This window comes from Mobula birostris, chromosome 5, assembly GCF_030028105.1.
Source record: "Mobula birostris isolate sMobBir1 chromosome 5, sMobBir1.hap1, whole genome shotgun sequence".
NCBI lineage: Eukaryota > Metazoa > Chordata > Chondrichthyes > Myliobatiformes > Myliobatidae > Mobula > Mobula birostris.
In genome coordinates this window covers 63,492,422-63,517,157 of record NC_092374.1, presented here as the reverse complement: position 1 = coordinate 63,517,157, position 24,736 = coordinate 63,492,422, and the positions used below count along the sequence as shown (strand labels likewise).

Here is a 24,736-nt window from a genome sequence, read left to right as displayed (position 1 = left end):
AACTCAGTTTTTTGGAAGGGAAGTACTGATAGATATAGAATCCTCATAGGGTGGCACAGGGAATACCATCCCAGCAACCTAGTTTGATCCCAGTCACCACTGCGACAGTATCTGTGTGGAGATTGAACGTTCTCCCTTTAAATTTCCATATCCTTGAGTCTCCTTCCACACCCAATGGATGTGAATTGACTTGCTGTAAATTTTTTGTGTATTGAGTTGGGTGGGGGGGCGGTGGAAGAGGCAGAGTTGAATAGGATTGCAAAGGGTTATAAGACAAGTTGCTGGAGGAACTCAGTAGGTCAGAGTAATAATTGACATTTGAAACAGGGTCAAAACCTGAAGTCTGCTGTTCCTTTGCCTCCACGGATACTGCCTGACCTGGTGAGCTCCTCCAAGAACTTGATTTACTTGCTCCATTCTACAGAATTTGCACTCTGCTGTCTCATTAAATGAGTGGTTGATGGTTGAAGGGACTGTTTGCAAGCTACACCTGACTCTTAATACTTCCACAGAAGGTAGTAACATTGAAAATTGAGCAAGAGACACTGTAAAGTATGATATAACAATAACATTGCACAAAATGAGTTAAATTTATTTATAACCATATTTAAATAGTGTACTTTAAGTTCAAGATTCCTTATTTTTCATCAGAAAAATTAACTTTGGATAGTGTATATCAAATATTTTAAATAAACATCACTTTTCCTTCTTCGTTTATAGACTTCGGTAGTAATTCTGTAATCAAAACATTCAGAAAATATTTTAAGGGAGGAAGGAGGATGATTGAACTTTGAACTCATGAAATGGACATCTGAACCCTGTTTAGCATTATAATCACATAGCATGGGAAAAGTTAGCAACAGCTATGAAATTGTTCATTTCAACAAAGATAGAAAGCAGGCAAGTACTCAAAAGCACAACTTGAAAACTTTCCCCAAACATGCTGAATATTTTGCAACCTCAGAACAAACTTTGTTATTAATATAGATATTAACATAACACACTAGTTTAATTTTCCTCTTCCACTTTAAAGCATTGATGCCTTGTTATGTGGCTCAAAAGCCCGAATTTAGAAAGCACCTTCTTGCTCAGGTTACAAAATATTTACTTCAATATTTTTGCAGTGCTGTTGCAGATGATATGTTTAGTTTCCATAAGCATTAATTTCAGCATTATATTTCAGCATTATGCACGCAAAATCTCATTCCAAATAAAGCTTTGAAATGAAAACAAAATGCAGATTTAATTTTTTTTAAATAGTTGCAAAAACTCTCAAGCTTCCGTTTCTTTGATTCCGAAGAAATTTCAGTTACAAAGATTCTGACATTTTGCATTCAGAATTCAAAATAACTAGAAAGTTATAGATAAATAGAAAAACATGATGCTGTTGCGTTTGGGAAAAATGTTAAAGTTACATGCTATAGAATGGATAGCTGAATAAAATGTTATTCCCTCATCCAAATTAGCCTACAAACAAAAAAAACTCAATCCATATTGATGGGCCATGTGATAACCATTGACTGAAAGCATTATTTAAGAAAATTCATAAAATCTAACATCTTCTGAAGAACTAGCTTATGGTTAACTGTTCAAACTATCACTGCAAGGGTGCATTCAGAGGTATTAGTTTTATGCAGCACAGCCAGAGTTAAATTCTTTTTCTTTATAAAAATAAAATAGATTAGCCATGCTTGAATTTATGAATTAGGCTATCTGAATCTGTTTTTTATATACAGTGAAAGCCACATAAACAAAGCTCACAGTCTTAGACTAAAGCACAGTTCTGATATTCATAAAATAAGTTGAAATGTCAAACTGAGGATGCATGTCTAAAACAAACAGAAGATGCACTTCAAAATACTTCAACGGGTTGAAAGAGACATTAAATACTAGCAAAAAAATTAATTTAATAGTTGGGTATCAAACAGTAGCCACTGCCTTCTGAAAATGTCCAATTCAGAGCAAGTCATTACTGAATTACAAAGTAAATTTTATCAAACTTGTTCCCAAGATAGAACTCCTGTTACTCCAAAGGCAGAAACTCTCGCCAAAGGAAATGTAAAAACAAACATCATTTTACAGGAGTAAAAATATAAAATGATTGCATCACAATTTGAAAATGTATAACAGGAGTACAAGCAATAAATACAATATAAACTAAATTCCAGCATGTGTTTACAGAGCTGTGCATGCAATTGTGCAGCTAAAAATTAACATACAAATTGCAGGCACCTCAAGATGTCTATTTGTCTGCAGAATCTTTAATGCAAAATTCCATCCAGAAAGCTAATAACCATTAAATATTTAAATTTCACATTTTGACTTCTGTATTTCAAAATGTTTAATTTACAACTACAAATTCTACAATAACCAAGAATTAATGACTTAACCAAGTCATGATAATGCAATTTCATCTTGCCTATATATTAATACATCTATAAGTAAATAAGGAGACAGTACTTTTCTTGTAAATAAAAACTGTCCATTCTACTAGTTTAAAAATATAATCTGAGCAGAAATCATGTAATGAGACTTTATTAAATATCAGTGCACATACCCACCAATATTTCAGAACACTCCCCTTTTCTGAAAGAGCTCATGTTGTATTAGGACTGCTAATCCATTGTACTAACGACATCCTGAGTTACTTAATCAAAGATATTTATATATTGCTATCAAAATAGAATCTCTTTTGTAGAAAAGAACATTATAAACAATAGTGAGATGGCAGAGGTATTTAGTCGTCTATGAAGGTTAATCTCCCAGGGCCCTCATTTTTCATCCAGCGACGATATCGTTTCCACCGTGGGTCTGAGGCTACTTTCTTTTTAAGTTCTTCCTCTTGTTCCTGCTTATAAACCTAAAATTAAATTAACAGACATGATTAAATCCTAATGTTGCTGCTCCCCTTTCTATGCTTATGCTGCTTACAATTAAGGAAAACCACTGGTTAGAGATAGCTGATCACAAATAAAGATTGGTTACGGAGTAAAATAGCAGTCTCAATCACACAGAATTTGATGAATCGTGCTCAGTGTTTGCACATGAACTGGTCGGGGAAAGATCAGATATCAACCCAATCCTTTAGAACAGGAGTAGGCTAACATCACCCCAAAGCTTGTCCTGCCAAACAACCACATCAAGGAGGATCTACATCTCCACTGCAGGCAGCATCTGGGATCAAATTACCTGAATGCAATTGTCTCTTACTAGCTATACCTCAATACTGAAATCAATTAGTTCAATGATGCAAGTAAGGTAACAGAGCTTAAGAAAATTTGGTTAAGAGATTATTTCAGGAATAATATTTTCTTAAAGATGAACTACAAATCAGAATGCATAATTATTTAAAACTTAGTTATTCTGATACTAACTCACTCAGGAGGAATTCAATTTTTTAAAATTACAATATTCTTCATTTTAATTTTACACTCATGCTGTTTGCTTTTTATATTTGGATGCATAATACAGAATGCTGAAAATATTTAAAAACTTCAGTACTGTACTTCCACGATCATGAGCACAAATTTTGTGCACTTTTGTTGACATAATCCACTGTGATCCAGACTGCACTAAGCAATGCTTACCTCAAAGTTTGCCTTTAACCACAATTTCTTCTCAAGGAACATCTCTTTTTGATGATCCTCAAGACTATCAAACTGGCCTTGTGACATATTCATATTTCTTCGGATAATGTACAACTTCTCTTCTTCTCCATATTCTTCCCTTCGAATGTGAAAACGATAAATCCATCTGCAATACCAGATAATATACCTACATATGTAATAAGGAGCCAAAATTATCTGGAACAGGAGAATATCATACAAGCTTGGTTTCTGATAACCTCCTTTAATATCAATGTTGTTTTTGATGATGTTTTTAATAATTTCCTCCTCTTCCTCTTTGATTTCTTCTTTAGTGCGTCTGTTTTTCCCTTTTTCTTTAGTTTTATTAAGTAAACCTTGCTGCTTAGCAATTTCTGTTGCCTGGATTCTATACTTTGGCACTGTGGTGAGATAATTAATGGCTTCAGTGTAACTGCTCCACCAGCTGTAGTACTGCAACAAAAAGAAAAAAAAATTAACATACACAGAAATAACAGCAGAAGCCATATGTACTGTAATACTTTACAAATACCATTTTCAAGTCAATTTTCGGTAGCAAATCATTACACCCAAGAACAAAATTCTGGAAAACAGTTTAAACAAAATTTGATTCATTTTGGCAGCATTATATAACATTTATAATCTTCCATTAATTGGATGGTGTTTACATAGTCTGGAAATGAAGGAACTTGACCTGATATTCTTCAGGGTCTTTCACAAGTGAAACCTACAAGTTTGCAAACTATTTCTTTTGCAACACACACAAAATGCTGGAGGAACTCAGCAGGCAAGGACTCACCTGCTCTGATGAAGGGTCTTGGCCCAGATTGTCAACTGTTTACTCTTTTCCATAGATGCTGCCTACCCTGCTGAGTTCCTCCAGCATTTTGTCTGTGAGGCTTTAGATTTCCAGCATCTGCAAATTTTCTCATGCGTGAGAAACTATTTCTTTTGACTGCTTTAATCCAATTGGATTCCAATGTCTGTATATTTTAAGTTATCATAATGCACCATCTCACTAGAGTGAGAATATTTATGACAAAAATGTGACATTAGAGGAATTTCATTTGGACCATCTGTCACCAGAATGATAGTTCCTGGTACATAATCTTCATGAAGGCTGCTCTTATCACACCAGTCTTCTCCCAGCATTTTAGTCTATTTGCAAAGCATTCACTTTGATGCAAAAATCACTATGAGAACATTAGGAGTCAATCAGATAACATGGAGCTACAAGCTCACAATTAGCTAGATAGATGGGGCAAATTCCTTCCACATAAACTTTAAGTCAATTTTTATAATACTGAAATTTAATCACTGTATGACTTTAGGTCTCTGACTGCTACTTCATACCATAAACATTTATACTTTGCATAAATACCAAATACCTTTAAGTCTGAAAGACCATCAGTCTTATAAGTGAAAAAGATGATTCAAATGCACCAAGTATTATTATCAGCTACCAGAGTGGATTCATTGTGTGTATCAATGCTTTGGAAAAGCAACAAAATTCAACCCATTTTCCCAATCTTTATCTATAACCCTGCAAATGCCTCCTTTTGAAATTTCTAAGTTCAAAGTACATATATACTGTATCACCATTTACAACTCAGATTTGTTTTCTTGCAGGCATACTCAGTAAATCCAAGAAACATAATAGAATCAAAGGCTGCAACCAGCAGGATGGACAAAACCAACAAGCAAAAGAAACTGTAAATGCAAAAGAAAAAATAATAATAACCAACAGAGAATATAAGATCAAAGTGAGTCCTTAGGTTGTGGAGATAGTACAGTGAAAAGGCAAGTGAAGTTATCCCCATTGGTACAACAGCCCGATGGTTGAGGGATAATACAGTTCCTGAACCTGGTGGTGTGGGTCCTGAGGCTCCGGCACCTTCTTCCTGATGGCAGCAGAAGGGAACATGGCCTGGGTTGTGAGGGTCCTTCATTATGAATAATGCTTTCCTGCTATCCAGATGTTTTCCAAGGTTGAGTGAAGAGCCAGTGAGATGGCATCTGCTGTGGACCTGTTGTGCTGGAGTGCAAGTTGAAGTGGATCAAGTCACTTCACAGGCAGGAGCTGATGTTGCATCACCAACCTCTGAAAGCACTTCACTGTAGAGATGAGTGCTACTGGACGATAATCACTGAGTCAGGTTACCATATTTGTCTCAGGCACTTGCATAACTGAAGCTTGCTTGAAGCAGACAGAAACCTGAGACTGCCAAAGTGACAGTTAAGGATGTTGGCAAACACTCCAGCCCATTGATCAGCAAAGGTCTTCAGTATTTGGCCAGGTACACATTTAGGCCAGATACTTTCTGTAGGTTCATCCTGCTAAAACCTCACATCACATCAGCATCAGACTAGAATCAGAGGGTCATCGTGGGAGCTTGTGAAGGTTTCTCCATGTTTTGACGGTCAAAGCAAACATAGAAGGCATTGAATCTCACTTTGTAAGAGGTAATAGCTCTCAAGCCACAGTTATCGAGCATCTTTCAGTGATTCAAGTTTGGTCTAGAATTGCCACTTCACCTGTGAAATGGCTTTACGGAAGTTGTACCCGGACCTCTTGCATCTCACTTGGTCACTACACCCGAATGCCACCATGCTGCCAGGCAACACAGATTGCAATAATTTGCTACATGAAACAATTCTCATTTTCTTCACTGGCTTTCTTTTGCCTCTCATCTTAAATCAGTAGTTTATTACAGCCAACTATGTATGCCCCGACCAGTGGACCTTCTATTTTAGCACAAAATTTCAATTTTGAAGTTCTCTATAAAATTACCCATCAGAATGAAAGCAATGCCAGATTTTCTAGTCCCTTGACACAGAAATCCAAAATTCAAACCTCAAATCAATTTACATTTTCTACATTGATTGCTTATTCTACCAGTAAAACTTAAACTGAAAAGAGAAAAACAGTTGAGTGGAATACCATACTTCTGAAAAATCATTAATGTATCATAAACAAAGAACAGAAAGCCCCTTAAACAAATAATATCAAAAACTGGGCTTAAGTCCATTAAACATCACACTCGTAAACATGAAGTTTGGTAGTCTAATGTAGCCATACCTCATACGATGCTGAACTTGTGTAAGAATATGTTATTCAATTGCTCATTTAGTCTTTTACCTGGAAGAGTGAAATGGCACAGACTGTCACGATTATAACTATCCTGACGTCCACTTTGGGTGCCAGCCTTCTCCTGTAATAGTGATAGTAGTGTCTGTAGAATTCATCAGGATGATCAAGCATGTAGTCATAATCTTTCCTGGCCTCATCATCCTACAGGAATAAGTTATTAAAAATTAGCTATTGCTTAATATCAAGTTTATAGTGAAAGATAAACTACTTTAAAATATGAAATACTTTGAGTATTTTAATAGTTTCATGATAAACTAATTTCAACAAAAAGCATCAAAAACAGATGGAGTGAACAGCCTGGTTTCCTATTTACAACTTTCAAATCTGACATTAATAATCTACAAAAAAAAATGCAAATAAGTACTGCAGGTTTTTCTGCCAAGCAGCATCTCTTTCAATGCAAGAAATATTCTGATTGATTAAAGCAGAAATACTTCAGATGAACATGCATAAAATATGATAAATATCTGAGTGTATTCTGTCATTCCCACTATTTTGTTGCAATTTTAATCATGTTGATGTGCAAAAATCATTAAATTCCACTATTGCTGTAAATTAAAATGTACAAATTTAATAGTCTATTACATGACTTATCAGTTTACATCTAACCCCTCAACACAATGAAAAGCAGTCCTTGCTGTAGATATCCCACACAGATTCCCAACTCCAAGAAAACAGATTTTAAAGGGTCTAAAAGAAAATGGCAACCTCCCCTATTACCTATATACTGGGTTATAATAATATTATGATTTCATGATTTCACTCTTGCAATTCTTTGAAAGATCATTTATTACAACTTCTGAGGTCACCAAAATTTCCATAAGCCGAGAACTATTTACTGGGTAACTTACACTTTGCTTAATACAGGCTATTGAAATAGACAAATCTAACAATCCCACGTGTAATGAACAGGATAAAAAGCAGGCTATGCTGGTTCCGGTTTTGACTACCAAATTGAGCTATTTAGCTGACAACAGCTATCCAGTGTATGAAAGGCAAATGCTCTGATTTGAGACAAATCGAAGCATGCAGCCTCCATTCAAACCAATCTGGACTGAATATTTATTCCCTCAATAGGGAAAACTACACTATTGAGAATGGTTATACACTCAGTGGCCAAGGTATTAGGTACACATGCTCGTTAATGCAAATATCTGATCAGGTGATCATGTAGCAGCAACTCAATGCATAAAAACATGCGGACATAGTCAAGAGGTTCAGTTCTTCAATCCAAACATCAGAATGGGGAAGCAATGTGATCCAAGTGACTTTGACTGTGGGATGCTTATTGATGCCACATAGAATAGTTGGGAGTATCGCAGAAACTGCTGATCTGGGATTTTCACACACAGCATTCTCCAGAGTTTACAAAGAGTGGTGCAAAAACAAAAAACTCCAGTTGTGGGTGAAAATGGCATGTTTATCAGAGATCGGAGAACAGCCAGACTGACAGGAAAGTGAGTAACCACGTGTTACAACAGTGGTGTAGCATCTCTGAATGTTCAACATGCCCAACCTTGAAGTGGACAGGCCACAGCAGCAGAAACCCACTGGGTCCAACTCATGTACCTAAAAAAAAGACAACCACTGAGTGCACACAAGGCGGCAATATTCCAGGATGAGCAGCAATTTACTAACTCATCTACTAATTATCTTTTAGCCATCACCAAAATAGATTAATCTATCATAATTCTCGGACTCGCAAATACACTGCATAAACTTACTCACAAAACAATCACTACTTTCATCTGTTAAGTAGTTTAGAATATCCAAAGGATATGAATGGGACACATGCCTATTGAAACACTAAAATTGGAAAAGTCAGGATTTACTGTTCAATGCATCATCTTTCCCCATCTATTTTCAGATCCATCAAAAGACAAGTCTATAAGATCATAAGACATTGGAGCATAATTAGGCCATTTGGCCCATCGAGTCCGCTCCACCATTTAATCATAGCTGATCCTTTTTTTCCTCCTCCTCAACCCCATTTCCTGGCGTTCTCCCCGTAACTTTTGACACTATGTCCAATCAAGAATCTATCAATCTCTGCCTTAAATACACCCAACGACCTGGCCTCCACAGCTGCATGTGGCAACAAATTCATCGCCCTCTGGCTAAAGAAATGTCTCCGCATCTCTTGTTTTGAATAGATGCCCCTTTATCCTGAGGCTGTGACCTCTTGTCCAAGACTTTCCCACCATGGGAAACATCCATTACACATCTGTTCTGTCTAGTCCTTTCAAAATTCAAAAGCTTTCAATGAGATCCCCCCCATTCTTCTGAATTCCAGTGAGTACAGACCCAGAGCCATTAAACGTTCTTCGTATGACAACCTTTTCATTCTTGGAATAATCCTTGTGAATCTCGTCTGGACCCTCTCCAATGCCAGCACATCTCTTCAAAGATGAGGAGCCCCAAACTGTACACAATACTCAAGATGAGGCCTCACCAGTGCCTTATAAAGCCTTAGCATCACATCCCTGCTGTTGTATTCTAGACCTCTTGAAATGAATGCTAACATCGCATTTGTCTTCCTTACCACTGACTCAACCTGCAAATTAACCTTTAGGGTGTTCTGCACAAGGACTCCCAGGTCCTTTTGCATCTCAGATTTTTGTATTTTCTCCATTTAGAAAACAGTCCGCACATTTATTTCTACTACCAAAGTGCATGAACGTGCATTTTCGAACATTATATTGCATTTGCCTCTTTCTTGCCCATTCTCCTAATCTGTCTGTCCTTCTGCATCCTACCTGTTTCCTCAACACTACCTGCCTCTCCACCAATTTTCATATCAAATGCAAACTTGGCAGCAAAGCCATCTATTTCATCATCTAAGTCATTTATATACAGCATAAAAGGAAGCGGTTCTAACACTGACCCCTGCGGAACATCACTAGTCACTGAAAGCCAACCAGAAAAGGATCCTTTTATTCCCACTCGCAGCCTCCTACCTATCAGCCAATGCTCTAACCATGTTAGTAACTTTCCTGTAATACCATAGGATCTTAATTTGGTAAGCAGCCTCATGTGTGGCACCTTGTCAAAGGCCTTCTGAAAGACCAAATATACAACATCCACTGCATCCCCTTTATCTATCCTACTTGCAATCTCCTCAAAGAATTCCAACAGGTTCGTCAGGCAGGTTTTTTTCCCTGAAGGAAACTATGCTGACCTTGTCCTGTGTCACCAAGTACTCCATCATCTCATCCTTAACAATTGATTCTAACATCTTCCCAACCACTGAGGTCAGGATAACCAGTCTATTATTTCCTTTCTGCTGCCTTCTTAAAGAGTGGAGTAACATTTGCAATTTTCCAGTCCTCTGGCACTATGCCAGAGTCCAATGATTTTTGAAAGATCATTACTAATGCCGCCACAATCTTTAACGCTACCTCCTTCAGAACCCTAGGGTGCAGTTCATCTGGTCCAGGGGTCCCCAACCTTTTTCGCACTGCGGACCGGTTTATTATTGACAATATTCTTGTGGACCGGCCGACTGGGGCGGCGGGTAGGGTTGCCAACGGACAAGAGTAGCAGTCAAGTACGTTGTGTTTACCCTGAGAAGGACAACGACCATGAAGCCTTGCATGGGCACCAGTGCGCATGCGTGTACGTGCCGATTTTTTTTTTCTACAAATAGTTTTTGGCGATTCTGTTCGGGGGGGGGGGTTGTTAATCACGACCGAAATATAGGTGATAAGTGGCTAATACACTCAAACTTGTTTCTAAAAGGGTTTATCTAATGAATTTAATATTAAACACACAGCGCATATTTTCCTCGCATGAATATAGTGATAAGTCAATTATCAGGGGAGGACAGGGGAGCTTGAAGTAAGTGTTGATCAAACTTCCAGTAGAAGTGGTACAGGCAGGTTCGATATTATCATTTAAAGTTAAATTGAATAGGTATATGGACAAGAAAGGGATGGAGGGTTATGGGCCCAGAGCAGGTCCGTGGGACTAGGTGAGAATAGCGTTCGGCACGGACTAGAAGGGCCAAGATGGCCTGTTTCCGTGCTGTAATTGTTATATGGTTATATAAGTAAGTCAATACAATCATAACATTTTAAGTAACGTTTGGATATTAAACACACAGCACATATTTTCTCCGTATGAACATATACAATCATTGCAACACGCCAATATCGCTGAATCAGTGGGAGCCCTGGGCTCGTTTTCCTGCAACAAGACGGTCCTATCGAGGGGTGATGGGAGACAGCGATACTCGAAGGGGGTTCCTTATGTCCAATCTATTCTGCAATTTAGTTTTCGTTGCATTCATTGCAGAGATATGTTGGAAATGGAAGCAACGTTTTCAGTGCTTTCGTGGTTACCTCAGGATATTTAGCCTGGACTTTGATCCGGAATGCTGACAGAGATATTATGTCAAACATACTTTTCAGCCCGCCGTCATTTGCAAGCTGGAGGAGTTGATCTCCTTCCCGCGCTGACATGGATGACGCGCGGGTAATGACCTCGCGTGTGTTCAAGCTCAACAGTGGGCGTGACAGGGAATGAGGAAAGGTGCAGCTGACTCCTATCGCCAAATCATGTCGTTTCCTCGTGGCCCAGTAGCACATGCCTTGCGGCCCGGTGGTTGGGGACCGCTGGTCTAGTCCGGGTGACTTATGTACTTTTAGGTCTTTCAGCTTTTTGAGCACCTTCTCCCTTGTAATAGTAACTGCACCCACTTCTCTTCCTTCACACACTACAACATCTGGCACACTGCTAGTGTCCTCCACAGTGAAGACTGATGCAAAATACTCATTTAGTTCAACTGCCATCTCCTTGCCCCCCCCCCCATTATTATTTTACCCACCTCATTTTCCGGGTGTCCTATATCCACTCACCTCTTTTTTTTACATACTTGAAAAAGCTTTTACTATCCATGTTGATATTATTTGCTATCTTACTTTCATATTTCATCTTTTCCCTACTAATGATTATTTTAGTTACTCTCTGTAGGTTTTTAAAAACTTCCCAATCCTTCGTCTTCCCACTATTTTTGCTTTGCTGTATGCCCTCTCTTTGGTTTTTATATTAGCTTTGACTTCTCGTCATCCACGGCTGTACTATTTTGTCATTTGAGTATTTCTTCACTTTTAGAATACACATGTCCTGCACCTTCCTCATTTCCCCCCAGGAACGCATGCCATTGCTGCTCTGTTGACGTGCCTGCCAACAGCTCCTTTCAATTTACTTTGGCCAACTCCTCTCTCATACCGCTGTAATTTCCCTTACTCCACTGAAATACTGTTACGTCAGACTTTATTTTCTCCCTATCAAATTTCAGGATGAACTCAATCATATTGAAACACAACTACAAGGAAGTGAAAGCAAACAACACTGATCAGAGAGGAATTCACGGTAAGGTGTCATTGCGGGAAAGTCTGCAAAAACATCAGAGGGCTCAAGATACACCAGAGCAGGTCTAGATGTGGATCAATGGTGACCCAAGTGCAGCGCACGGACTTAGTGACCGGTGAGATGAAGGAGAATTCCAGCCAGGAAGCACCCCACAGAGCTGAAAATCTCTCCGCACTTGGGTCGCCTCAGCACCAAACAACAGACCAAGTGAGTTCCTCTTCAGCTCCCCCAATCCATTCGTCAAGGAAAGACAAGATCAAATGGCCTAGGTCATCAGACAACGTCGCCTGGATGCAGTTTGATGATGATCTAGACGGCATCCTGGAAGTTGCCTTAGCAGGTCCAGTACACAGAAAGATCGACTCACTCACACCCATAGCGTACAATCTAGCTAAGGAATGATTTGGAACAATGGAGCGGAGAAGCCAGCCAGAGTTACCGCAGCAACCAAATAGGAGGGGAATGGAGATTCGTCGCTTGAGAGGCGAATTAAAGGTGCTCAACAAGAGGTTAAAACCAGCTCACTGGCTGAAAAAGGTGGTATCAAGGACTTAACCAGTATGCTGCGGGAAAAGCTGTGCAAACTCCGGAGGGCGGAACATCTGCGACAGCAAAGAAGGAAGAAAGAGAAAAGGTGAGCGCAGTTTCTGAGAGATCCATTCAGCTTCACCAGGACTCTTCTCGGCCAACAAAGATCTGGTGTACTATCCAGCTCGAAGCCACAGGTAGAGGAGTTCCTGCGGGAGGCACACAGCCACCCACGGAGGGGTCAGGGACTAGGAACCAATCTGGCTGTGCGCAGACCGGAAAAACCATCAGCTGAGCTGAATGCGAAGGAGCCTACATGGCAGGAAATCCAGGACATCATCCAGAAAGCTAAAGCATCAGCTGCCCCAGGCCCAAACGGCATACCTTATAAGGTGTATAAGAAATGCCCAAAGCTTCTTCGGAGGCTGTGGAAGGTCATGAGAAAGATCTGGGCCAAAGGTACTATTTCATCAAGTTGGAAATTGACAGAGGGATGCTTTATTCCAAAGGAAGAGGATTCTTCCACAATTGCCCAGTTTAGGACAATTTCTCTCCTGGATGTGGAATGTAAGATTTTCTTTTTTGTGCTCGCAAGAAGGCTGACCTCTTACATGACGCAGGACTGCTATATCAACACATCCATCTAAAAAGGCGGTATTCCAGGCTTTTTGGGGTGTCTGGAACACACCTCAATGATTAGCCATTTGATCCGTGAGGCCAAGCAGAAAAAAGGGTGACCTAACAGTTGTCTGGTTAGACCTTGCGAATGCCTACGGGTCTATTCCACTCGACCTTATCCTACAAGGACTCGACCACTACTACATCCCAGTGGCTATTCGAGACATGATCACCAGCTACCTGGGAGGATCCAAACTCAGATTTTCATCAGCCCATTTCACAACTAGTTGGCAGGACCTCCAGAAGGGGATTCCAACAGGGTGCACAATCTCCCCCATCCTATTTATTATGGGAATGAACCTCCTATTATCAGCAGCAGAAGATGTAACCCACGGCCCGACGTTGGAGTCAGGCATTGTTCAGCTGGCTCTACGAGGGTTCATGGATGACATCACTATAACAACTGTGTCACATGTCCATGCAAGATGGGTATTGGAAACCCTGGGTAATGTAGCCACTTGGGCGAGGATGTCCTTCAAGGAAAAGAAGTCCAGGTGCATGGTGACCAGAAAGGGCAAAGTTACTAGCAAGTTTAGCCTCCAAGTTCAGGGTGAGGTCATCCCTTTCATCGAAGATAACCTGACAAAATGCTTGGGGAAGTGGTTTAATGTGTCACTGACAGATGGGGCTAATGTCACCAATGCTGTGAAGCAGACAGACGAATGGCTGAAGAAGATCGACAAATCTGGACTTCCGGGTAAATTCAAGACCTGGCTGTACCAATACAGCCTTCTGCCCAGGCTTCTCTGGCTCTTCACACTTTATGAGTTCCTCATGGCTGCCGAAAAGGGCATCGAGAGGAAAACTAACAAAGCACCTGTGGAGGTGGTTGGGAGTTCCCCCAAGCTTCTCTTCAGTGGGCCTCTACATTCGTTCTGGGCAGCTGCAGCTTCCCCTGTCATCTGTTGTGGAGGAATTGAAGGTGGCAAAATGCAGAGCCTTATTAAGCTTGAGAGATTCCAATGATGTCTTGGTAAAGCAAGCAGGCGTTACAACCAGATCTGGGCACAAGTGGGCAGCCATCACAGCTGTGGAGGAGGCAGTGTGTTCTCTGAAGCTGCAAGATATCATCGGCAACCCCTGCATCGGGCGGCAAGGCCTTGGCTCAGTTCACTTCCAGAAGTGGGGAAACGCAAGCATAAGGAACAGGCGAGACATGATACAGGCAGAAGTACGGATCTGTGAGGAAGAGAAGCTGATTTCAAAGGCAGTGGAACAAGGGTCCCAGGGTGCCTGGACAAAATGGGATCTGCCTAAGCGCAAGATCTCATGGGCAGAGTTATGGAGACTGGAGCCCTTCTGTATTTCCTTCCTCTTGTGATTCGTGTATGACACCCTTCCTTCACCATTACATCTGCACACACGGGGGATGAGAGAGGACCCGAACTGTAAGCTCTGTGGTCAAAAGGGGTCACTGGCTCATATATTGTCCGGGTGTAAAACAGCTCTAACTCAAGGACGGTATAGGTGGCGCCATGATAAGGTGCTTCTGGCTCTTGCTGACACACTAGAGTGGGAGAGATGCAAGGCCCAGGCCTTTCGTAACCAAACAACCAAAGCCCAATCTGCTGCTAACAGCCAGGTTCTGGGAGATGAGGGTCGATAATAAGAAGGAGGTTGCAGTTCCCGGATGTGGTGCACACAACCCTATGCCCGGACATTGTACTGTGGTCAACCGAAGACAAGAAAATAATTCTGGATGAGCTGACTGTGCTGTGGGAGGAAGGATGGGAAGAGGCCCACGAGAGAAAGGCCTTGAAGTACCAGCCCTTAGTGCAGGAGTGTAACGACAAGGGATGGCAGGCATGGTTGTTCCCTGTGGAGATCGGCTGCAGGGGTTTCCCAGCCAAATCAGCATGGTGGTTGTTGTCAGATCTGGGCCTGGACGAAAGCAGCAAAAATCAAGCAGCTCGTAGGGTGGGGGAAGAGGCAGAACGAGCCTCTTGTTGGATTTGGAGTAGGCGAGAGAAGGGGAGCTGGAAGCCAGGAGCAGATGGTCAGTGATTTGGCCACCACTGCCTGCCCACCAACGGGAGAGTGTCGTGGTTAAGGGTCGAAACACTCGGTGAAGGTTGGGAACCACCTGATCACATCTGCTCCTGGCTAAAGGCTACGGTTACCTTATAAGGTAACTGGAGAATGCACCCTAACAGGTGTATGTAACAAGTGATCACTGGTTCCTAAGGGTTCGTTTACCTTAAGCTCCCTAATCACCTCTGGTTCATTACATAACACCCAATCCAGTACAGCTGATCCCCTAGTAGGCTCAATGACAAACTGCTCTAAAAAGCCATTTCGTAGGCATTCAACAAACTCTCTCTCTTCAGATCCATTACCAACCTGATTTTCCAAATCAACCTGCATGTTCAAATCTCCCATGACCATCTCCCACCTATTGACCACATTTGTCTGGGCCATTAAGAAGCAACATGTAGTGATTCAGCTTCATATCCATCACTTTCAACAAGAAAGCATCACCCTTTCCACTCAGCTTTGCTCCACAAACTCTCCCAAGATCAGAATCATGTCAAATCATCAATGTCATGACTTTTAAAAATCAGAAAGCAACAAATGAAATATTGTGCACCTACTTCAAATTTTCATGATTGAATAGTAATTTATGCAAATAGGTTATAGCTTAAGTGAAGCAATTGGGTGCATTTCAAAATTCCTACAGAAATCAAGTTTTGGGAATTAGTAATCAGAAACAATTAGATGGCTGATGAATCAAGCAGATATTTTGCATCAGCCTTCACTGTGCGGGACAGACAAATCACATTCCGAGAACATCTGCATATTAAGAATTTGAAAGATGAGGGAAAATGAGAACATTATAATTGCCAATAGAATGATAATGATTGAATTGTAGGCTAACAAACCTTCAAGTCCTGGCAGATTTCATATTAATATCTGAAAATGTCTTGAGATTATTTAGGAGTTTGTATGATTGGAGATACAACACGGAACAGACACTTCCAGCCCAATGAGCTGCACCACCCAGCAACCCACCTATTTAACAATAGCATAATCACAGGACAATTTACAATGACAAACTAACCTAACTGGTGCATCTTTGGAATGTGGAAGGAAATCCACACATTCACGGGGAGAACATACAAACTCCTTACAGACGGTGCTGGAATTGAACTTCTTTCTCCAGAATTCCTAGAGTTTGAATAGTGTCTTGCTAATTGCTACCATACCATGTCGCATTAAGCTATTGTTATAGGAAAAAGCATCACAGCAATCAAAGTCAACATGGTTTTATGAAAGGGAAATTATGTTTGACTGTCTTTGGAAGACTCTGAAGTAGTTATAGGCTGTGGATAATGGGGAACTGATGGATGTTTGATATTTAGATTTCAGAAGAATTTTTAAAAGTGTTTCATCAACGGTAACTGCAGAAAATAAAAAAGACGTGGTCCAGAAAAGGCCAAACTGGCACAGATATTTTAAAAAACTGCACACCTTTTCCTGTCAGCCAGACAGCCAAAGATTGATCTTTTTTGGTTGACAGGAGGTAATGAGTGGTGTGTCATAATGAGTGGATTAGAGCTGGGGCCCGAAATTTCTACATTAAAAAAATGGCTTGGTTGGAAAATTTGATATAGACACAAAGACAGACCACAAAAATATAAATAGTTAAATAACTGGGCAAATGTAGCAAAAGGTGGGAAAAAAATCAAACTGTTTATTTTGACAGAAAGAAAATGAGACAGCTTAATATCTAATGGCAACATTACAGGACTCTTGTGATGCAGAGGCAAGTGGGTGCCTTAGTGACCAATTGGCAAAAGTCTATTACGCAGTTCCAGAGATAGGGCAAAAGTTAAAAGAATATTGTTTATAGAAAGGGTAACTGAATACAAATGTTGGACTATTGCTCAGTTCTAGGGTATTGGCAAGGCCAGATCAGCAGTAGTGTGTATGGTATTGATTTCCTTCTTTAAGTGAAGATGCACAAAGCAGACTTCTATTTGCCGAAATTAAACAAGGGATCCACAAATTCACTTCTGAGGGGTCTGGACAGGATGACTTCGCACAGAACGTGATGGTGTACAGAAGGCCACATCATCTTTTGCGTTTGCTAGTCATGTCTAAGGCCCTTATCCCAATACCTTCACATCTACAATGCTCACTTCCACTCCAACCGACCTCACACCCATGAAAATGCCCAACATTGCCAGAACTCCAAGGTCCTCACATCCCCAAAACAAAGCCCCCTCTCCCACCGTCATCGCACCCCCGACACTGCTCCTTCTCCCTCGCAACCCCGACACTGCCCTTATACGGGGTTCAGACTGCCTCAAACCCGCCCCCCCATGTTAAGAACCTGTCACCTACCACCCACGCCCGCCCAGACACACCAGACTCTCCACCTTCACCATCTCCGTACAACACGCCTGTGGATGTTGCCGGTGAGGGTATTTGGCGAAGTCTTGATCAAGCTCTACGTCCACCACCCCCGCCGCCTGCCATCATTCTGACCTTCAGAGTCTCGTAGGCGGTGGCGATCAGTAGGAACTTTTTCTCGGGATCCTCCTGGGCATCGCTGGGCCGATAGCGATCGGGGTGATAACGACGGGCCAGCTGCCGGTAGGCGCGAGCAATTTCGCCCTTACTTGCTTCCCTGGATATGCCCAGCACATCGTAGCAGGATACGGTGCCGCAGTAGAGGCCCTCAAGCAGACCGTCCACCTGGCCCAACAGCAAACACGACTGCAAGACGAAAGCAACGGCGCAGACGCGGTGCAGCGGCCGAAAGAGCCCGGCCGTTCTCGCCGCAGACACCATATCAGCACCACCGACCGACCCACGATGTCTGCGCGCAAGCGCATTGCGAACACCGTCCTTTGAGGCCACATGGAGAGGAAGAGGCGGGACGTGTCGCTCCCGTCCTCAGTGGGTGGGCGCATGCGCAGCACCGGCAGGTTGCGGTCTGGAGAAGGTACAGAATGGGAAGGCCAGTTGGTGAGTTGTCAGTTCACCATGAAAGGCAAATAAAATCAGATTCCATAACACCGGCATATGTCGTGAAACTTGTTGTCTTTACAGCAGCAGCATAATGCAATGCATGATAATAGAGAGAAAAAAACCCGTCAATTACAGTAAGTATATATACTAAATAGTTAAATTAAACATATTTGCTGCCTGGCTTGTTGAGCTTCTCCAGCATTGTGTGTATTGCTGAATTAAATTAAATAAAAAGTAGTGAGATGGAGTTCATGGGTTCACTGTCCATTCAGAAATCGGATGACAGAGGGGAAGAAGCTGTTCCTGAATCATTGAGTGTTTGCTTTCAGGCTCCTGTACCCCATTCCTGATGGTAGCAATGTGAAGAGGGCATGTCCTAGGTGATGGGGGTTCTTAATGATGGACATTTTTGAGGCACCTGTGTGGATGAGTGTGTACCTACAAAGACTAATTGCACATTCCCAAACCAAAAGCCGTGGATGAACCAGGAATTACATTGTCTGCTGAAGGCATTCTAGTCTGGCGATTCAGGCCTGTACCAGAAAACCAGGTATGATCTGCGGAGGGCTATTTCAAGGGCGAAGAGACAACTTTGAACGAGGTTGGAGACGACATTGGATGCATGACAACTGTGGCAGGGCTAGCAAGACATTACTTCCTACAAAGCAAAACCCAATAGCGTGAATGGCAGCGATGCTTCATTACCAGATGAACTCAATGCCTTCTGTGCTCACTTTGAAAGGGAGAAAACAACTATAGCTGTGAAGATCCCTGCTGCACCTGATGACCCTGTGATCTCTGTCTCAGAGGCTGATGTTAGACTGTCTTTAAAGAGACTGAACCCTTGCAAGGCAGAAGGTCCCAATGGAGTACCTAGTAAAGCTCTGAAAACCTGTACTAACCAACTGGCAGGAGAACTCAAGGGCATTTTCAACCTCTCACTGCTACGGGTGGAAGTCCCCACTTGCTTCAAAAAGGCAACAATTATACCAGTGCCTAAGAAGAATAATGTGAGCTACCCTAATGACTATCGCCTGGTAGTATTCACGTCTACAGTGATGAAATGCTTTGAGAGTTGGTCATGACTAGACTGAACTCCAGCCTCAGCAAGGACCTGGACACGTTGCAATTTGCCTATCGCCACAATAGGTCAACAGCAGATGCAATCTCAATGGCTCTCCACATGGCTTTAGACCCCCGGACAGTACAAACACTTATGTCAAGATGCTGTTCATCGACTACAGCTCAGCATTTAATACCATCGTTCCCACAACCCTGATTGAGAAGTTGCAGAACCTGGAGCTCTGTACCTCCTTCTGCAATTGGATCATGGACTTCCTAACCAGAAGACCACAGTCTGTGCGGATTGGTGATAACATCTCCTCCTCGCTGACGATCAACACTGGCGCACCTCAGGGGTGTGTCTTAGCCCACTGTTCTACTCACTATATACCCATGACTGTGTGGCTAGCATAGATCAAATACCATCTATAAATTTGCTGATGATACAACCATTGTTGGTAGAATCTCTGGTGGTGATGAGAAGGCATACAGGAGAAAGATAAGCCAACTAGTGGAGTGGTGCCGCAGCAACAAACTAGCACTCAACGTCAGTAAGGTGAAAGAGCTGATTATGGACTTCCAGAAGGGTAAGACAAAGGTAAGACCAATCCTCTTAGAGGGATCAGAAGTGGAGAGAGCGAGCAGTTTCAAGTTCCTGGGTGTTAAGATCTCTGAGGATCTAACCTGGTCCCAACATATTGGTAGAGTTATAAAGAAGGCAAGACAGTGGCTATACTTTATTAGAATTTTGGAGAGATTTGGTATGTCAACAAATACACTCAAAAACTTCTATAGATGTACCATGGAGAGCATTATGACAGGCTGCATCACTGTCTGGTATGCGGGGGGGGGGGCGCTACTGCACAGGACTGAAAGAAGCTGCAGAGGGATGTAAATTTAGTCAGCTCCGTCTTGGGTACTAATCTACAAAGTACCCGGGACATCTTCAAGGAGCGTCCATTATTAAGGACCTCCAGCACCCAGGACATGCCCTTTTCTTACTGTTACCATCAGGTAGGAGGTATAGAAGCCTGAAGGCTCATACTCAGTGATTCAGGAACAGCTTCTTCCCCTCTGCCATCCAATTCCTAAATGAACATTGAACCCTTGGACACTACCTCACTTTTTTTTAATATATAGTATTTCTGTTTTTTTTTTGCACGATTTTTAATCTATTCAATGTATGTATACTGTATAAAGTATACTGAATAATATTTACTTATTATTATTACTTTTTTTTTCTTCTATATTATGTATTGCATTGAACTGCTGCTACTATTTCACATCACATGCCGGTGATAATAAACCTGATTCTGATTGAAGATGTCCTGGATACTATGGAGGCTAGTGCCCATGATGTACACATAAGCACAAAATTACACTTAATGGCCAGGAGGTACCCAATAAAGTGGCCTCTGAGTGTATTTCTGTATGCTCGTGGTCTTCTGCTTTTGTAGCCCATAACACTTTGAGTGCTGTGCGTTCAGAGATGTTCTGCAAGCCACTGTTCTAACACGTGGTTGTTTGTGTTACTGTCGCCTTCCTGTCAGTTTGAACCGGTCTGGCCATTCTCTGACTTCTCACGAACAAGTCGTTATCACCTACAAAACTGTCGATCCCTAGATGGTTTTTTTGTACCATTCTCTTTAAACTAGAGACTGTTGAGCATGAAATTACAGGAAATCAGTAACTTCTAAGATACACAAACACAACCGCCTGGGACCAAGTATCATTCAATGGTCAAAATCTCCTAGATCACATTGCTTCCCTCATTCTGATGTTTGACCTGAACATCAATCAAACCTCCTGACCATCTCTGCATGCTTTTATGTATTGAGTTGCTGCTGCATGATTGGCTGATTAGATATTTGCATTAACGAGCAGGTGTACCTAATAAAGTGGGTACTAAGTGTATATACTCCGAGTACTGTGGTGAGAGAGTGTACTCATTTAGGTGACACTTGAAACTGAGGTGTTTATACTTAAAAAAAACTGCAGTACTGTAAATCTGCAACAGAGAGAAAAAATACTGGCAATGATGAGTGGGTTGGGTAGCATCTGTGGGAAGAGATACATTTCAGGTCAAAGACCCTACATCATCCCTTCTCTGAAGCTTGAGTTGGTGCACTTTGGGAGATCAAATGTCGAAGGATAGTACGCAGTTAATGGTGGGACCCTTAGTAGTGTTGCTGTGCAGAGGGACGTTAGGATCAAGTCCAGAGCTCGTTGAAAACAGCTACATATGCTGATAGGGTGGTACAAAGGCATAAGGCATGCTTGCCTTTATTTGTCATGACACTGAGTTCAAGAATCAAGAAGTTAAGTTGCAGCTTTGTGAAGTTCTGGTTAGGCTGCATCTGGAATACTGCATTTTAGTGGAAAAGAGTTTTGGCCAGGAATCTGCCTGGACTAGAGGAGAAGTTGGACAAATTGGGGTTATTTTTCTGTGGAGTAGTGGAGCCTGAGGGGAGGCCAAATAGACATAGAGTAGACAGCCGGTATCTCCTTCCAGTTTCAAAATGTCTAATATATTTAAGGTGAGAGGGGTAAGTTCAAATGAGATGTGCAAGGCAAGTTTATTTACACAGAGAGTGTTGGGTGTCTGGATGGCACTGCCAGGAGCAGTCCTGAGGGCAAATAGAATTGCGAAGCTTGCAGCTAGGCACATTAATATGCAGACAATGTGGGGGTATGGCTATTGTGCAGGCAGAAGAGATTAGTTTTGTTAGTTATTTCATTACTAGTTTAATTAGTTTGGGACAACATTGTGAGGCAAAGGGCCTGTTCCTGTGCAGTACTGTTCTATGTTGTGACAGCGTTGGGGCACTATTTCAATTATTTCATCTTCAGAACGTCACAGTGTTTCTTTCATGTTATACCCAAACCCTGTTTTTTCAGCTGCTTTTCAATGACCTTTTTTGATGTAAGACTAACAGTGTTTATGTTAATTTTCATGGTGTTCATTTTGCCACAGCATCAAAAAATACAGCAATCTCTACCTGTGTTGTGCAAGACCTAAACAACATTCAGGCACAGACAAGTAATACCCATTGTGCACAATATAAAGCAATAAGCATTTTCAACAAGAGGAAGTCTTAACCACCTCAATTCATGATCAACTGTATTAGCTTTGCCAAATTCTCCACAATTGACATGGTCAAAGGATACAAATCATGTACTGAAACCTAACTGGACCAATACTGTAAATATCCTGAGAACTAGAATGGGTTGGAATTTGTCAATTTGCTTGTCACTTGACTCTTTACAGCCCTTCCAATATTAAAAAATCATGACAGTAGAATCTTCTCTTGGGTCAATGAGTGCATCTATTTAAATTGAAGTATGTTTAGTAGGGAACATTGAGTACCTTTTCACTACATCTTATAACAAAGAACAAATTAACTCAGAATGAATCAATCATAAGCACATTTATTTGATTTGCTGCAAGGGAAGACTAGCACTGCACAAGTGCCGGAGATATCTTCAAAAAAAACAGACAGCATAGTCACTCTTTTATACCCAAGTATAGCTTCAGTTCAAGGACTTTCTGTATGTCTGCTTAATCAGTGTACTTGCCATTCTTCCAGTAATCGAATCTGCTGGGTCTGCAGTTTGTCAAGGACTCAGGTTCCATTGGCATAATGTTGCACAAAAACTATTACCAAAGCATTCTGGTACAATACAGGTTCCATTTTGTTACAGACAAAAATGCCACTTTGTTACTACAAGTAAAGTACATTTCCACATTCCCTCCTTTTTGTCATTTCATTACAACACCACATTTCACCAAATGCAGTAATTGAAATATGCATCTATATGTATATAAAGCAACGATGCAGTTTCAAAGCCCTACCAAAATTCCCTTTTTATCCATCTGTTTCAACGAGAACCCATTCGTTTCTTTAATATCCTCTCCTTTGTCCTGTTATTTCACACAAAACTATTAAAAGATTAACAACCATTATTATAATACAGATTGTTACACCATAATGCAGAATAATTGCCCACCATCCTCCCAGCACCCTGAATGTCCACCACCCACCTTCCAGAGTATAATATTTGTGATACTGATCCCCTACTTTCTTAATCTCTTTAGTAGCTTCTCTGATGTGATTTGCCAATTTGGTTATATTTTCTGATTTATCAGGTATGTAAGTTCAGCAACAGAAGTGCCCCCTTTTTCTGATAGAATAAAACCCAAAGCCATTCTGTTCTGTAATGCTACTGTATGAACAGCCATCAGTCAGCAGAGAACTTGGTTAATGCTTCTTGGGTTTGATTAAAGGCACATGCAGTTTCATTTGTATATTCTCCAAAACCGATGCCATATAAATCAGTTCCTGGGACAATCTCCCAGTCCCATATCCCAGAAAGGTAATCATTGGGAATCTCTCGGTCTCAGTTATGGACCTCTGGTGCCACCAGACCAGAGGGTGGTGAGGTATTGATGCCAATGTCACACGTGGAGCACTGCATAGGCAAGATAACAGCAGCCTCCCCAGAGCCAAGGCTCTCTCTGCGTCCCCTCATATTCGAGGAACGTGCCCAGCAGACAGGGACAGGCCCAGTAACCACGTACCCAGTAAGTGCTGTTCAGTGGACAGGGAGGACAGGGATTTGTCAGTTCCATTCGTGTACCTTTACTGCTCCACAGACAGGGGCCCTTGACCTTCCTGTTGTGGTGACATGTTACCTGATCAACACCCTTGGTTCCAGAAGCAACCATCTCTCTATTATTGAATCCTTCTCTCTATTATTGAGGAGCCATCAGTGGACATAATCATAAACACAAAATAATCTGCAAATGCTGGGATCAAAGCAACACTCACAATACGCTGGAGGAACCCAGCAGGTCCTCCAGCATATTGTGAGTGGACATAATCAAATCTTTGGCATAGTAATAACCAACAGGATGCGGTCGATCTCTATGTTCTCGAATTAAGACTGCTATCATGTGTTCCTCATTGACATACTGGGCGAATTGGCCAGCTGTATCAGGGATTCCTAATGCAGGTGCAGTACACAATGTCACCTTTAAAGTTTAAAACACTTCATTAATTGTCACAGGCTTGTCTGAGCATTTCGCATCCTTCGGCAGATTGTTGAGCAATATTCAATTGGTCTGCCACAAGCTTGCCAATACATTAACTAGCAATAGTTTCATCTGACATCGCTGTCAATCTTTTGGTTCCATCTCTGTCATTCTCACCTGGGTTGCTCAGGGCGCTGTAGAGCCCATGTCATATCCATCCTGTAAATTCTCGGATTTCAGGTGGTTTTTGTTGTTCCCAGTGTCCTGTAATTCTCGGATGGTTGCGCTGTACAGGGAGACTATTTGATGTGAGCTGTAATTCCTTGGGTGGAG

At 41.5% G+C, this 24,736-nt stretch overlaps 2 protein-coding genes across 2 annotated transcripts in view; one reads left to right on the top strand and one right to left on the bottom strand.

Annotated features, from left to right (window-relative positions):
- Positions 1 to 1,887: 1,887 nt before the first annotated feature.
- Positions 1,888 to 18,176, bottom strand: dnajc25 (DnaJ (Hsp40) homolog, subfamily C, member 25). Its single transcript, XM_072258160.1, has 4 exons — positions 17,824 to 18,176; positions 6,745 to 6,897; positions 3,588 to 4,058; positions 1,888 to 2,860 (listed from the first exon to the last, which is right to left on the bottom strand). Exons 1-4 carry the CDS (start codon positions 18,127 to 18,129, stop codon positions 2,738 to 2,740), a joined length of 1,053 nt encoding a protein of 350 aa, XP_072114261.1. The 5' UTR covers positions 18,130 to 18,176; the 3' UTR covers positions 1,888 to 2,737.
- The window catches only part of smc2 (structural maintenance of chromosomes 2), a 61,802-nt gene continuing 55,219 nt past the window's right edge, over positions 18,154 to 24,736 (top strand). The window contains exon 1 of the mRNA XM_072258159.1: positions 18,154 to 18,306. Within this exon, the coding sequence (XP_072114260.1) occupies positions 18,199 to 18,306 (108 nt within the window). The 5' untranslated portion in view covers positions 18,154 to 18,198. The remainder of the gene's footprint in view (positions 18,307 to 24,736) is intronic.

Coding starts and splice junctions, on each gene's coding strand:
- dnajc25 (XM_072258160.1), bottom strand. CDS start 18,129: ATGGTGTCTGCGGCGAGAACGGCCGGGCTCTTTCGGCCGCTGCACCGC. Junction 6,898..17,823: donor CCGCCTACGAGACTCTGAAG/GTCAGAATGATG, acceptor TTATTCCTGTAG/GATGATGAGGCCAGGAAAGA. Junction 4,059..6,744: donor GTGCCATTTCACTCTTCCAG/GTAAAAGACTAA, acceptor TTTTTGTTGCAG/TACTACAGCTGGTGGAGCAG.